Genomic DNA, 16,398 nt, shown 5'->3' on the forward strand with positions numbered 1-16,398 from the left:
AAGTTGAAACAACTTCATAAAAATATGCTCAGACCAGGCACATCCACAGATTTCAACTACAAGATCACTTCTTCATCCATTCTTATTTCTCTTTCCCAAATAACCTCTTTCAGAGAGGGTTCAAGGTAGAATTGGTCCTCCTCATATTTTGCCCACTGCTCCTTAGGCAAGATTTGATGCCTCAGTCAGGTCCAGGGCTCTCTTAATTTGAAACATTCTATCATTATAAAGATCCTCAGGATCTTTGGCTTCTTCCACATCTTCACTCTCATATATTGTATCATCTCACATTACCCCCAGTTTGTTGAATCCTGCATCATTATAATACCATTTTCGAAACCATCCAGCCACTTGCTTGACAATGCACCAGCAGGTCCGCCCGTCGTTTTGACCAGAGAGTCAGACTGTACTTTCTATCAAGTGAGGTTACTGAAGCTAACTCCCTGAAGTTCAGAAAGTGTCTGGTCAGAACCAGTTCTTCAGTAGCTTTACTGTTCCTCTCCTAAGAGTGGGATCCTCCCACAATGCAGGCTCCTTCATATTTCAGTGAGATCAATCATGTTTCAAGAACATCTTTTTCCACGTTGATTTAGAATTGACCCTCATAATTATTATGTATTCTTATGAAGTGATAGCTAGCCCAGTAACATAGCCTTACCTTTCCCATACTATACACACTGTACTTCTTCCTTCACATGCATACCTATGTAGTAAAGCTTGCAAGTTAGGATCAGTAAAAAATTAACATTATACTGTACTGTCCCTTTTTCTCAAAATACCTTCCTGTGCTTTTCACGATTTTACTTAGATAGAGTGCTTTATAGCTAGTGATTGGTGTATCCCCCTTGTCAGCATCACCTGTCCTGTGCTCAGCACTGAGTAAAGGATCATGGGCCAGATGTGGTGGGTCCTTTATCTACATCACTTTAGGGGTGGAGGCAGGTGGGACTCCCAGGGTTCTAGGGTACCATAGCAAGTTTCAGGTCATCCAGGACTGCAGAACTGAGACTGTCTCAAATAAATGAAGGAAGGATGGTATGAGCATGTATTCAGTGAGTGGATGTTAGACAGAAAGATGACCCATATCCCAGGCGGGATGGAGCAGGACAGTTGAAGATGTGAAGTTTCTTCATACTTTTCAGAGTGGCATGAAATTAAAAACTTAGGAACTGTTAATTTCTGGAGTCTTCCACTTACTATTTTGGACTACAGATGACACTAGGACCATGAAATAGGAAAATATGGGTAAGAAAGAACTACTGTTTTTTCTTCTGCCCAACTCCAGAGCACATGGGATCAACAACAGTCAGAAATTCTGATTCTAATTTGATGGGTATGTCGTTTGGAGATTTGATCTGAAATGAGCTTCCTTGACAAAGCTGAGAAACACTTTGTAAAAGTAGCATTCATTCACTGCCTCATTCATTCCTTCAACATGGTTTTGAGCACATATTCTAGCAGGCCTTGCTCTGGGCTCTGGGGATCAGTAAGACGGATGTTGAAGCTAGTGGAGATAATAGGGAATAAAACAACCGAGAATAATAAGAAGGTAGCTGGAGATAGATACCTCAAGGAAAGGAGGTGGGGGTGGGGGTGGTGTGCTGATTTGGAGGGAGTGATAAGGCTGACTCGGAAGGGACAGCTGACTGTATCTGCAAGCTGTGAAGTACAGTTAGGCTTGTGTGTTCTGGGCCGGCAGCAGTAGATGGAAATGGAAAGGCTCTGAGGTAGCAAGAGCATGGCAGGTTTTAGGAACATCAAAGGAACAGTGAGGAGTGAGGGCACATGGTGGGGCAGAGGTGGAGGAGAGGCCCTGGCTGAGGGTGATGGGCTGGGGAGCAGGGAGGGTGGACCTTGCCAGAATGTGTTTTGTGTTTTAGGATTCTGCTCAGAAGGATGATGATAGTTTGTAGGTTTTTAAAAAAGACTTTATTCTATGTGTATGAATGTTGTCTGCTTGTATGTATGTATGTACACCATGTGAGAGCAGTGTCTACAGACTGAAAGAGAGAAGTCTGGTCTTCTGGAATTCAAGTGGTGGGCCTCCTTGATGGTGCTGGGGACAAATTTGGGTCCTTTGGAGGAGTAGTAAGTGCTCTTGACTGTTAAGCCATCTTTCTAGCTTTTGTTTTTGTTTGGAGACAGGGTCTCATTATGTAGCCCTGGCTGTCCTGGAACTCACTGTATAGACCAGGCTGGCTTTAAACTCAGAGATTCACTTGTCTCTGCTTTCCAGGTGCTGAAATGAAGGATGTAGCCCATTATGCCCAGCACTAATTTGTAGTTGCCGCTTGAGCATGTGGTACCAAGCATGTGTTCTAGTAGGTTTGTGTGGTAAATAAATGCATGTCCTTGAGTCGGCCTTGAAGGAAGACCCAAGAAAGCTACAGCAGTGTTGTTTGTGTGAGAGGCACATTGCAGGCAGGTGAGAAGCAGGGCACTTTGAGGAACTCTTTCCCATTGTTAGCCCACAGTGACTTGACACTCACGTATGTAACTCAGGGTGGCCCCTACATGTCACAGTTCTGCCTCACCCTCTCCAGTGCTAGAGTGACAGGTGTGATGCTCAGCTGCCTGTTTTTCATCTGTCTTTAGTGGAGTTTGATTTTTAAACCACATCTGTCTTTAGAAAGCCACTTTGTTAATATATCATATATGAATTTTTACATAAGGAATAAAATTGTTATATTGAAGACAAAGTCTCTAACTTATTCTTTTCTGAGATAAATTGATGAATGTTTAGAGGTTTGACATTTGGGTTTCGAAGAAATAGTCATTGAGATTTGAGTGGTTCTGGTAAGTGACATATGCTGTTTCCATAGACAACAATTTGCTTTTCTATTGTAAATGACATTTCTGTTTGTTTCTCAGGCAACAGAAACAGATGTTAAAATCAGTGTGTGTACCCGAGCCTACCATCTACTTGTGGAAAATCTGGGCTTCAATCCAAATGACATCATCTTTGACCCCAACATTCTTACCATTGGTACTGGAATGGAAGAACATAACTTGTATGCTATCAATTTTATTCATGCAACAAGAGTCATTAAAGTAAGTCTGGGTATTTGCTGTTTTTACCCAAGACACAGCTCAAATTTATCACCTTGGTTTAGTGCGTGCTTAGAACTAACACATAGTGATTTGCTGAGAATAGGAACGTTCCTATCCTTAGTTTTCTAAAATTTAGGGACTTTTATCTTGTATATAATGCTATTTTAACTATAGTGTGTAACATACATGAGAATATATAAAACATACAGTCTGTAGTCTATAGTAGATAAGTAGTTATGCACCATATAGTAACTTTGACTTTTCTGAAGTGGCATGAGGCTACTGCCCCATCTCTCTTTTTCTGGGTATGCCTTATTCTCAATTTCATGAAGTAACTTTCATTCTGATATCTATGGTTCTGAGACTTCATTATTGTTTTTGCTAATAATTTTATTACTTATATGCATGTTTAGTTTACATTTATATCCATTGATTTTTGTGCTTGCCAGCGTATGCTCTAAAATTTAGTTTTGACCTGAGTCAGTACTCAGGCTGCTTTTGTAGTCAGCTTTGGACATGCCTTGTGTAGGCTTGACTCACATCCTCAGTCAGCGCTTACTCTGTAAACAGGTGTCTTGTGAGTCTGGTCAGTGCCCTTTTATGTTCTGCTTTTTGTTTGTGATTTCCCTGTTTGAAAATGCCCTTCAGTCCTGGTACTAGTGCTTTTTAGTGTTCACAAGTGCAGGACACCTATGGTGTGTCTAGTAGAGAAAATGCTTGTTGAATAAGCCTCATTCAGACATAAGTCACAGGGCTGCTGGCCATGAGTTTAGTCTTAATAATTAAGATATGCACACCAAATAAAGTGTCTTTAAATACTTACTCATTTTTATTTATATATATGTGTGTGTGCCTGGTTGGTTTTTTGTGTACTACATAGATTCAAGCACCCCAAAAGCCAAAGAGTATTGGATTCCCTGGCACTGAGTTAGAGGCTGTTGTGAGCCAAAGTGGGTACACGGCTGCTGTTTACAGGGGCAATGTGCACTCTTTTTGAGACAGGGTTTCTCTGTGTAGCTTTGCGCCTTTCCCTCCAACCCGCAGAGATCCGCTGCCTCTGCCTCCCGAGTGCTGGGATTAAAGGTGGGCGCCACCACCGCCCGACACCAGTTTGCGCTCAACTGTTCTGCCATCTCCAGCCCATACGATGTGCTTAACAGACACACAAAACAAGGCTGTATGTTGATGAGGTGATGAACATGTGACCAGAGGCTGCCAGCTGCTATGTTGCTTGTGCGGACAGAACTATTAGGGAATTACAAGAATTAGGTATATATCCACATAGTGTAAACTGGCCTCTTTTTGAGTCTAATGTGATTCAAATCATAAATTGCTTATGCTGTTTTCTTCCTATTCAACTTTTTTTTTTGGGGGGGGGGGGCGCGAGTCTACCATGTAGCTTAGGCTGGTTTAAATTTACCAGCCTCCTGCCCAACCCTTCTCCAGTGCCACCAGGCCCACATCAGCCTCGTTTTAAATTTTATCTGTATTGCTATAGCTATATTTGTTCATTTTTATTAGTGTATAATTATTTGCCTAAGCCACGACTAGCCATTTCACTGTTCAACAATTGTGAACATTCTTGTATTAGGTTGGTGCAAAATTAATTGCAGTGCCGGGTGGTGGTGGTGCACGCCTTTAATCCCAGCACTCGGGAGGCAGAGCCAGGTGGATCTCTGTGAGTTTGAGGCCAGCCTGGGCTACAAAGTGAGTTCCAGGAAAGGCGCAAAGCTACACAGAGAAACCCTGTCTTGAAAAACCAAAAAAAAAAAAAAAAAAAAAAAAAAATTAATTGCAGTTTCAGATGGTAAATTTTAAATCACAACTAGGCTCAAACATACCTTCATTAATCAAAATAGGAACCATTTATAACCAACTTGTTTTTACCAATGAGAAATAAATTTTTTAATTCTCCTAGCATTAAAAAAAAAATCAGTGTTTTACAGGCTGTGAAGATGGTTCAGCAGGTAAAGGCATTTGGTATCAGTCAAACTGATGGTCTGTGTTCAGTCCCTAGGTCCTACATAATAGGGAAGGTGAGAACTGACTGCTGCAAGTCATGTTCTGACCTCTTCTTCACACTCAGTTTGCATACTACTCCAAATAAATAAATAAATGTAATAAACACTTTTTTAAAAGTCAGTGCTTCAGGATTCAGTAACTCTTGGAAAGAATTTTCTCTGTTCTGCTGATTGTGGAAATTTTTTTCCTTCAAAAAGTTATCAAGATGTTTGAAATGGCAGTCTGTTGGTGAGTGATCAAGTGAATATGGTTGTTAAGGCAAAAACTTCATAGCCTAGTTCTTGACTTCTGAAGCATTGGTTGTGTGATGTATAGGCAAATGATGCCATGGAGAAGAACTGGACTCTTTCTTTTGACTAGTACCAGCTGCAGGCATGCATAGTATAAAATAAATATTTTAAAAAGCAAGTAATTATTAGCAAAAACCTCATAAAGCAGGACTACTTTTTTTTTTTTTTTTTACCATAACCAGACTTACCAAGAATGTATTTCAACATTAAGGAACGAATTTCCACAATGAAACCTACTGTTACTTTTGCACCAACCTAATGTGTTAGGCCCGTATGCCTGAGTTAAGCACATATACCTGAGTTTCTCTGTGTCTTAGGGGTGGAATGGCTAGACAATGGCAAGCTGTCTTCCTGGACACTAGGCCTGTGTTGAGTGTTACTGTTATGGCTAATGCTTGATATTGCCATAGGCATCTCAGCTGGCTTTGCTCTTCTGTATTTTGTCAAGTTGATGATAAACTAGAGAGCTTGTTCATTTAAGTTACTGTAGACTTCCAGCTTTGAACGGGTCAGGGATGTGTGCACATGCACATTTATAGATGCATGCACATAATCTTTTGCTTTCTGTGTCATTCCTCCCCCCCCCATCAGCAAACATTTTTTGTAACTCATTTTCATGCCTTACGATGGTCACTATAGAGATAAAAATAGGATTCGATGTTTTTCCTACAAAGGCTAACGTCTATTAGGAAAGGCTACTAATGAAGCAGTACTTAGAAGTGACACTGTGAAAGGCTACAGATATATATACTAAAAGAGGAACCAGAGTACTTGACAAAGTTATGTGGCAAACTGTTCTTGGCCTAGTAACAAGCTCAGAGTTACTCTGGACTTTTTTTTTTTTTTTTTTTTTTTTACTTCTCCTGTGTACAGAGCTTACGAGGTATGGCTGATGGTGGTTTTTGACAAAATAAGAGATTCTTTTCATGTTTTTACACTTTTCCAGGAAACATTACCAGGAGTCAGAATAAGTGGAGGTCTTTCTAACTTGTCCTTCTCCTTCCGAGGGATGGAAGCCATTCGAGAAGCAATGCATGGTGTTTTTCTTTACCATGCCATCAAGGTATGGTGAAACCAACTTTAGCTTAGGTGCTGGGAAGATGGCTCTGTGGGTGAAGTGTTCGCTGTACAAGCCTGAGGACTTGAGTTGAAATTGCACAGCCTCTGTGAAACTTAGTTTAGTAGTAGCTCCTACTGGTGAATGAGAGATAGGGACAGAATCCTTGGAAGATTGAGAACCAGCTAGCCTAGCATGTCCAGTGGTGAACAAGAGACCCTGTCTGAAACAAAACGAAAGGCAAGAACCAACACATAGAGTTGTCCTCTGACCTCCATACATTTGCCATGGTATGTGTGTACCCACACACATACATTGTAAACACATGCAAGATTTTCAAAGAATTGAAACAAAAATGATGGCGCTGTACTTGGACGTACGGCAGGCATAAAGACAGAGTCCTGCATGATAACTGGCCTCTTCTGTCTTTAAATGAAGCTTCAGTGGAACAGAGTGCCCTCATCCCTTCTCCTGTGTCTTGTCTAGGGCTGCTTTTACACTACAGCAGAGTTGAATAGTGACCAGCTATATTATGAAGTATTTTTCTCTGATCCCTGATTTAGGATGTCAGTAAAAATTCTCATTTTCCTTTATATTACCCTTAGTTTGGTATGGACATGGGCATAGTCAATGCTGGCAACCTTCCTGTGTATGATGATATCCAAAAGGACCTTCTTCAGCTCTGTGAAGACCTCATCTGGAACAGAGACTCTGAGGCTACCGAGAAACTCTTACGATATGCACAGGTAAAGGAAAAAGTATCCAAAGGGTAGCTTTTCCTGCCTTAGAATTTATCATTCACGGGTAGCTACTGGACCTTTATTGTAGAATAGAAACAAATGTAGACTCATGTCTCTGGATCATTATCATCATCATGTTTTTTATCAACTACAAGAGAAAGCCTGTCCAATGATGGCTGAGTGAGACACTGATCTATTGGTAAAGCAGGAAATAGTATTTGGTTTTCCTCTAGGCTTATTGTCTATCTGATCTTAGGTTCTTGACCACTTGAGCAGTGTTAGATACCGGTTTTAACTCATGGAGTGAGCTTTAAATCTAATCAGAGAGTGGTTGGTTGCTCCTTCCCACATTGTTTGTGCCACTGCTACACCAGTATATCATACAGGCAGGTCACTGCTGCAGGTTGCAGGTCTTGTAGCTGAGTTGGTGATTATCTTTCTCTAGTAGTAGCAAGCAGAGTACCTTACAGTACTGTAGGCAGATGGGGCATTTGTAGGTGGACTTTTTCTGGCTCTCCTACCAGCTTCCAAATAACCACATGGAGGCTTCTAATTAATTATGAAAACTTGGCTGATAGCTTAGGCTTGTCCCACTAGCTCTTATAACTTAAATTAATCTATTTCTCTTCATCTTCATGTTGCCATGTGACTTGTGGTATTTACCTGTCTGTTCCCTCTGCATCCACTGGTGACTCTGCCTTTCTTCTTCCCAGCGTTATCTCTGCCCTGAAAATCCTGCCTAGCTATTGGCCATTTAGTTTTTATTAAACCAATCCTAATGATAATTCTTCACACTGTACTAAAGATTATGCCATAACACAGTACTGTGAACACTAGTAAGGGTGAAGACTCTAGTTTTTAATTTTAGCTACCATTAAAAATTGTGCAATGTGTTGTGGTCATTACTATCTTTGGTGTGTGTGTGTTGGGGATTGAACCCCAGCATTTGAACATGCTAGGTAAATGCTCCACCACTGAGCTATCTCCCACGTTCCTGTATTTTGTCTTTGCATTATGAACGTCCTTTTAAGTGACTGATTAGAAGTAAAATGGGCTTGGTGTGTTCCCTTGTACTTCTAAAATGACTGCTTCATTCTAAATATTGATTTTTTTGGGTAAAATTAACCAGGTAAAATTAACCTGAGTGTAGCTATCAGTTGTGGGGCAGTTTTTTTCATGTGAGTGAAATCTTATTGGTCTTTGTTTGTATTTACCATTATCTATATCCATATTTCCCTCACTGACTCATGAATGTGGCACACTATTTTTTTCTGGATTGGATGTTTTAATACAGGAACTTCCCCAAGTCAGGAATTGTTTTGATTGTACGGCTGCTAGAACTTTTCTGCTTATGTGTATCAGTGATGTTGTGAGCGTTAGAATGGCCTTTTCTTTTTTAATTATCTCTTTAGACTTTCTCCTTACCACCTTGGCCTTCTCCCTAATTCCTTCTGTCCTTTGTACTCAGTTACATAATGGCTTTATGTTTGTCCTTCTCTTCCTGTTGTCAGGCCTTCATCACAGATATGTATGAGTTGCATTCTCCCCTTGTGAGTTTCCTTTAAAAACAGTACTTGGAGTGTGACTGACTACAGAACATTGAATACTGTCTTCTCCCTTTCCTCGGTTGACTGAGGATTTAAGGCCAGAATGAATTTCTGTAACTTGGCCTCTCCTTTCCTGTATAAGCATTGCTCCAGCATTATCAATTCTGGTCCACCATTCAGTCATTTAGCTAATGGTCACCAAGCCTTTTGTCTGTGCTCTGCCTGAACTTCAAGGGTCTGAGTAATAGGAGCTGTGGCCCTGCCTCCCAGAGCCTACAGACAGGCATGTGGTAATCGGCAGTTTTGAAGTAATTTCTTTCCTTCTACGTTTACACGGTTTCTAGGGATTGAACTCAGACCATCAGGCATCCCAGCACGTGCTTATCCTCTGAGCCATCTGGCTGCTTAGCACTAAGATTTCTGACTTGGGCAGCTGGTGCCACCAGAGGAGAGGGAAGAATATACAGGGTTGTGTGAGCTACCCAGTGTGCCAGGATACTTGTGCTGTGCCTTTATCCCTTTTCTGAGTTTCTTCCCTCGAGACTCAGCTTCTTGAAGTCCATTATCACTGTCTCAGATGGTGGTGTCTGTTCCCTCAGACTTCCATGTTATTACACGTCCTCCATTCAGCCCCAGATGTATACTCTTAGAGCTTTCCCTTCTTGGTTTTCTTCCTCCCTCCCTTAGATGATAACATCTCAATGAGCAGGATCTCACACTGCTTAGTGTGTCTGTGTCCAAGGCCATTCTGCCTTCGTGCTAGCTTTTCTTGGTTTTGACTTTTTTTTAAGACATGGTTTTATTATTTAGTGTATGTTGACCTGGAACTCAAAATTCTGCCTCAGCTTTCCAAGTGTTGGAATTATAGGAATGTGCCACTACTGCTTTATGGCTCCCATATTCTTGACGATAGTGTGTGGGTGATGTTGATCCTTCATGAGTGTTAGAGAATAACCTTTATGTCCTAGAAATATTTTGATGTCAGTTGTTAATTTTAAGAAAGAAAAAGTATAACCATCCCTTTTCTCTACTGAAAGTTCAAATTTTAAAAGATTTTTTTTTTCTTTTTCAACATTACTTCAGTCTTGATTCATTTGAACACCTTGGGGTCTGGGAACTTAAAGACACTGCTTTTTTTATTTGCTGCAGATAGTTCACTATGTATCATTTATACTTACTTTTTGGTCTTAATTGTACTTCAGACTCATGGCAAAGGAGGGAAGAAAGTCATCCAGACAGATGAGTGGAGGAATGGTTCCATTGAAGAGCGTCTTGAGTATGCTCTCGTGAAGGTGAGTTCCAGAGCCTGTACAGGAAGCCTGGTGCCTCACGGCACCCTGGTGCTGTTGCTGACAGCAGGTGGAGGGGGCACTGCCCTAGACTTTTGACCATTGATTCCTAACCTGCAGGGGTCTGTTTCCCAGTGCCGTTTGACAGTGTCTAAAGATGTGTCCGGTTTCACAGATGGGGTGGAAGATGCTTTGGAACTCAGTGACTGCAGTGCACAGGATAGGCCCACATACACAGCAAGGACTTGCCCAGGCAATTAGTAGTTCTGAGCTCGAGAACCCTCTCTAAACCAGGTTCCTTTAGGTCAGTCAGCAGGACAGTAATGGCTCTTCCACAATAGATAGAATTTTAGGTAAGATACCACTTTCCACATTTGTGAGTCTGGAAAATTCCAGAGTGTTTTTTAAAAAGGCTCTAGAATTTAACTTTTAATTCTTAGACCTTCCAAGAGTCACATATTTCAGGTTTTGGACTATTCATTTGTAGCCTACAATCCTTGAGGATCCTCGGCTTTAGAGGCTTGTCAGCAAAGGCCAGGCAAATCAAGGGAAGAAAGTTCCATTTTTTTTTTTTTTTTTAAACTTCACCTGAGGGCCTGTCTTGTGTTGAATCCTGTTCTAGCCATTAGTGTTATACATAATGAGAGAAGATACTGGTTTATTTATTTATTTGAGAGAGGATCTTACTATGTGTCCCTGGCTGGCCTGGAACTCACCATGTAGATCAAGCTGGTCTTGAATCCACAGAGAATCCACTTGCTAGCGCCTCCTGAGTGCATCACCACACCTCATTGAGCAGATAGATACTAATTTTATAGAAATGTTTATTTCCTAGCATTTAATCAGTTGCTGAGGATTTAACCCATATCCTCACACATGATAGACACCCACTTTACACTGAGCTACATTCTTGTCTTCACTAATACCTCATTTTTTTAAAGTTACTTCCTATTACTAGCTAGACATTGTAAATAAATGACATCGCAGTGATTGTCAAAATAAACACAGGGTTGGTACTGTTGTGATTCTGTGAGGAAACTAAAACTTAATAAATACCTGCATTAGTGATGAGAAGCAGGACTCATACATACTCTGTCAGGCTGATTCTGGAATTCGTGCTCTTAAGCATCTCCCTGATTAATTCTTTGATTTTGACCTTAATACAATTAATACAATTGCCTCTTTTTCTTTCTTTTTTTCTTTTAAGGGCATTGAAAAGCACATTGTTGAAGATACTGAAGAAGCCAGGTTAAACCAGGAAAAATACCCCCGACCTCTGAATATAATTGAAGGGCCTCTAATGAATGGCATGAAAGTGGTTGGTGATCTTTTCGGAGCTGGAAAAATGTTTCTACCTCAGGTTGGCAAAACAAACATCTTAACAGACCTCTTTTTCTGTTTTTCAGTAAATACTGAGTTTGAGTATTTTCTGAGTTTTCAGTATAGGTGGAGCTTGACAGTGTTATCTAATCACCCCTTCTCTGGGTGTATTTAGGAACCATCTCTTGCCAGTCCATCTTTAGAGTGTGTAGAGGTTAGAAAGCTTGCAGACATTCTTAGTACCATAATCTGCATACTCTGAATTTCCATGCCACCTCTCACCTTAGTGCCTACCCAAGAGAAATGTAATGTTAATACTAACATTTGACTTGATAAGCCAGTAACCGTCTTTAAGAATGCATAATTAGAAAATATATTACTCTTTTAAATAGTAGGACTTAAAATGGTATGCTTTAAGTAAAAACAGAACTTTTTTTAAAGCAACTACTTAAAACTATCATTTAACAAATCTAGGTTAGGGGCTCTGAAGCATATAAAAAGCTAAAAGAGCCTCTTCTTTCATAAACCTCAATTTTAAGTGAGTTAAAATCCTGGGGATAGAATAATGGGGGTGCATCATGTTGAGACATGGAACTTAATAGACATGTAGAATTCAGAGACACAGTATAAGAACTTTAGGCAGGGGAAAAAAAGAAACCCTACCAAGTAAAAGATGAGAAAGAGAAACTATAACCTTTGGTTTGTGTTTGGTTTTCCTCTTGCCGTGCCTCATTTATTGGTGTTCCCCACAGGGATCTAATTCCTCATCTTGCTCACTGTAGAAATCTGGGACCATTGAATTATGCATTCTTAATTGGTCCTGAAGCTTCACAGGTCAACAGTGGCAGTCATATGATGGTTTGATAATGATGCCTGACTCTGCTTTCATCCAGGTTATAAAGTCAGCCCGTGTCATGAAGAAGGCTGTTGGACACCTTATCCCTTTCATGGAAAAAGAAAGAGAAGAAGCCAGAGTGCTTAATGGTTCAGTTGAAGAAGAGGCAAGTTGTTTTGTCCAGGCCTGGAGCCTTTTCAGGAGCTGGCCTGGAAGACTATTGTTTTTATGGGGTCAGGAACCTCATCAGTAAAGCTTCATAAAAGTTGGTGCCCCCTTTCTGCCTTTACTGGGTGGACTCAGGCATTGAACTCAGGTCTTTAGGTTTTCACAGCAGATCTTCCCCTACTGCGTCATCTTGTTGACCATGTTCATGTTTGCTTTTAGAAAGCTCTTCCCCAAATACTCTTTGGTTGTACCCTTGGTACCACTTTATAGCAGTCATCCTTGCTGACTACACCACCAGAGTCAACCACTAGGCTTTTTACTTTATTTAGAGCCCTGTGTAGTTCAGGTAACTTTGGTCTCTAGAACTCCAAATTCTTCATCTAAATTTGCAGTTGGCTGAATTAGAGAGATGATGCATGCCTTGCATGCCTTTCCTTTCCATTTTCTTGTTTCATCAGTGCACAAAAGAATTGTTTTAGAGAAATAAAAGATGCTTCTTCATTCCCTGCACTGGGCTGCTTTCAAAATTTGAGGGAAATCTGCAGTTGGCCAGCTCCTCCCTTGTAGCAGCTTTCTTTTGAGCCACCAACCAGCTTCCAAATCATGACATGGAGACTTAATATTAGTTATGAATGCTTAGCCTTATCTTATGCTTGTTTCTTGCTAGCTCTTATAATTTAACCTGTTTCTCTTCATCTACATTTTGCCCCAGGCTTTTTACCTTTCTTTCCTTCTGTATGTCCTACTCCATCTAGCTGGCTGGCCCTAGGCCTCTCTCTTTCTCCCTTATTCTCACCTTTCTTTTCTCCTTTCTAGATTTCTCCTCTCTGCCCACCTATCCCTCTCCTGCCTAGGTATTGGCCACTTAGCTCTTTATTAGATCAGTTAGGTGCCTTAGGCTGGAAAGGTGAAACAACCATGTAACACCTCTTTACATAATTAAACAAATGCAGCAGAAACAAATGTAAGATACCTTTACACAGTGAAAGTAATATTCTGCAGCATAAACAAATGAAACAAATCTTTACATAGTTAAATATTCCACAACACTCTCTCCTTTCCAACTCTCAGCAATATATCTTGACAGTTTCAGGGTTAAGGATATGGTCTTTCGCTGTAGGACTGTGTCTGACTGTTGACCCTCTTTCAGATGCTAGAACCTGTGAGCTTGGTTGAAATCCCTGGGCTGACTTGCTAGGCAGGCCTCTTTGGAACTTCTGGGAGGCACGGAGCTCCAAGTAGAGACTGTTATTGGGTCCCCTACCTACCTCTGAGGTGGTTCTGGTGTTTATTCCTCCGCCATCACCTGTGTGGCTCATGAGAATCAGATGGTTTTTCCTAGTGACTTCCCACCCATGCTCAACTGCTTGCCTCACTTTGCAGGACCCTTACCAAGGCACCATTGTGCTGGCCACTGTTAAAGGTGATGTACATGACATAGGCAAGAACATAGTTGGTGTGGTGCTGGGCTGTAATAATTTCCGGTAAGTTGAGACCTCACTTCATCCCCTTCATGTTTAAAAAGGAATGTAAATGGTAAATGTTTCACTGGGTGACAGGGATGGGGTGGTTATGGCCATGGGAAGTGTTTGGTGTTTGTCTGCAGCTGTGAACACAGCTTTTTTTGTAGGTTCATAATTATGTATCTCCTAGGTATTTGTTAAGGGCATAGAGAGTAAGACGTAATCCCTAGAGCCAGGCACCCAGGAGGCTTCTTGAGAATCTGTATTGGACATAGTCTCTAATAGTGGCTCATCAGGCTTGTCTTAGAGTTTCTATTGCTGCTATGAAACACCATGACCAAAAAGCAAGTTGGGGAGGAAAGAGTATTCAGCTTACACATCCACATTGCTGTTCGTCACCAAAGGACGTCAGGACAGGAACTCAAGCAGGACAGGAATCTTGAGGCAGGAACTGATGCAGAGGCAGTGGAAGGGAGCTGCTTACTGGCTTGCTTTACTTGGCTTGCTCAGCCTGCTTTCTTATAGCTTCCAGGACCAGCCCAGGGATAGCACCACCCACATTGATTGGGCCCTCCCCCACTGATCACTAATTGAGAAAATGCCTTACAGCTGGATCTCATGGAGGCACTTCCTCAACTGAGGCTCCTTCCATTGATGACTGCAGCTTGTATCAAGTTTATACAAAACCAGCCAGTACAAGGCTTCTCATGTCCAGCATGTACCATTTTCCACTCAGCAAACTGCCAGGTTTTAGACCGGGGTTCTTATGAGAGCTGGCTTTGTAGGAAGGCTTTGTCTTTACTAGTCTTGATGTCCTGTGTTTTCTTGGTGATTATACTAGTGTTCTCTAAGGAACAGAACTGATAGAATGAACTAATCCATGTTTATATATTAGTAAGGATTTATTAGAGAGGCTGTGGTCCAGGTAGTTTCTGATCCATCTGTTTCCTGACAGAAAGGCCAAGGATCTTGTAGTTATTATCCTCCAGTCTGGTGCTGGAGTCCCAGAGTGGTCCTAGAGAGCTGCCCATTTCAGTCCACTTTGGAATCCCAAACAAGTAGGCTTACCTGCTTGGAGTGGGGGCAAGCAGACAGAAAGCGAAGCTTCGTCTTCTGTGTCCTTTTATGTGGGCTGCCACTAAGAAAGTGGTCCAGACTTAAGGTGAATCTTTGGACCTCAAAGATCTAGATTTAGGGTGGATCTCCCACTTCAAATAATCCAACCAAGAAAAATCCCTCACAAGTACACCACACTGCTTGGGTTTTAGATACTTTCAAGTGTAGTCAAGTTGACAACCAAGATTAGTCATCCCAGTGATGATGCAGCTTTTGGAGTGATATATTCAGATAAAACTTCTTTTTGCTATCTCATAATGAATAAATATTCATAACAAAGTTATTTCCACATAAGCTAATGACTTATATTAAGTTTATATTTTCCTCACTTGACAATATAGTTCAATGAAAAATCATTAATGCCTGTCCTGGTCCATGTCTGGCCAGCAGTCCTTTGGAGTCAGGGGCTACTTCCCACTGTGCTTTTTCTCAGATGGAGAAGTCTGCTGGTGCTATGGTTATGCCCTCTAGTGCTCTCTTTTCGGCTGTCAGCTAACAGTGAGCCCTCCTAGCCTCTCCTCTCAGCACTTGACCCATCTCTGTCTGGAACACCGATTAGACTCTATTCAGGAAGGCCCAGGCCGGTTGTGTCAGGGAGGCAGCTTTCCCAGTGGACAGTCTTTCTAACTTTTTTTCTAGCCAGACTTGAAGACAGCATTCTTTCCTAGCCTTGAAAATCAGGACTGCAGTTTCTACCACCTATTTATTATTCGTTAAAATGAGTCAGCCTTTGTTCTGTGATGACACTTACTTGCTAATATTGTTTTGACCTGCATCAACTTAAACTGTAATGTATTCCAAATTTCCATTGAGAAATAAGTTAGAATATTCAGAAGTGTTTTTGATCAGATTATTGATTACATGACAGTTGATTTTAGATATATTGTCTCAGCTATGGAGAAGACAGTTATGTACTTTCCCTATTTAACACTAGTTATATAAGAAAATCTGCTATCAACAGAAAACTCTAAGTCAAGGGCAGCTGATGCTAATCCAGCCCCTATCAGTACCTTACAGGGTCATCAGTAATTTAGAGGCCTTTCACTTGTCATATTTTGATGGAAGGACTTTGAAAAATTTAGTTTTTTTAAAAATAGAAATGAGCTGGGTGTGGTGGTGTAGGTCTTTAATCCCAGAACTCAAATACAGAGGTGGGTGGATCAACATATCGAGTTCCAGGCCAGCCTAGGCAAGAAGACAGAGAGCAGATGCTTCCTTCTAGGTTATTTTATGTGGGCTTCCACCAAAATGTATGGCCAAGATTTAGGACTTCAAATGATGCAGATTTAGAGTGGGGGAAAGAAAAAGGGGGAAAAAAGGAACAGCAGTAGACCCTCAAGTAGAGGAGGGGGGGAAAAATCACAGCTCCGTGCTGGACTGGTAGGATGCTTCCATCTAGTGGTAGGATGTGTGAATTGCAGGGGCAGCAGTAAGGACGTGACAGGTACTGTCAGGTCCCTTGAAAGAGGAACTGCAGTTTAGTACAGTTGAGTTTCCTTT

At 41.2% G+C, this 16,398-nt stretch overlaps 1 protein-coding gene across 2 annotated transcripts in view; it reads left to right on the top strand.

Moving 5' to 3' along the window:
* Mtr (5-methyltetrahydrofolate-homocysteine methyltransferase) overlaps nucleotides 1-16,398 on the top strand; it is an 85,902-nt gene that overhangs the window by 42,448 nt on the left and 27,056 nt on the right. For both annotated transcript variants that reach the window (XM_036187957.1, XM_036187959.1), the window contains exons 16-22: nucleotides 2,872-3,051; nucleotides 6,310-6,426; nucleotides 7,026-7,166; nucleotides 9,910-9,999; nucleotides 11,204-11,356; nucleotides 12,210-12,317; nucleotides 13,703-13,803. In XM_036187957.1, the coding sequence (XP_036043850.1) occupies nucleotides 2,872-3,051; nucleotides 6,310-6,426; nucleotides 7,026-7,166; nucleotides 9,910-9,999; nucleotides 11,204-11,356; nucleotides 12,210-12,317; nucleotides 13,703-13,803 (890 nt within the window). The remainder of the gene's footprint in view (nucleotides 1-2,871; nucleotides 3,052-6,309; nucleotides 6,427-7,025; nucleotides 7,167-9,909; nucleotides 10,000-11,203; nucleotides 11,357-12,209; nucleotides 12,318-13,702; nucleotides 13,804-16,398) is intronic.

The sequence above is a fragment of the Onychomys torridus genome, chromosome 5, assembly GCF_903995425.1.
Source record: "Onychomys torridus chromosome 5, mOncTor1.1, whole genome shotgun sequence".
In the NCBI taxonomy this organism is placed as follows: domain Eukaryota; kingdom Metazoa; phylum Chordata; class Mammalia; order Rodentia; family Cricetidae; genus Onychomys; species Onychomys torridus.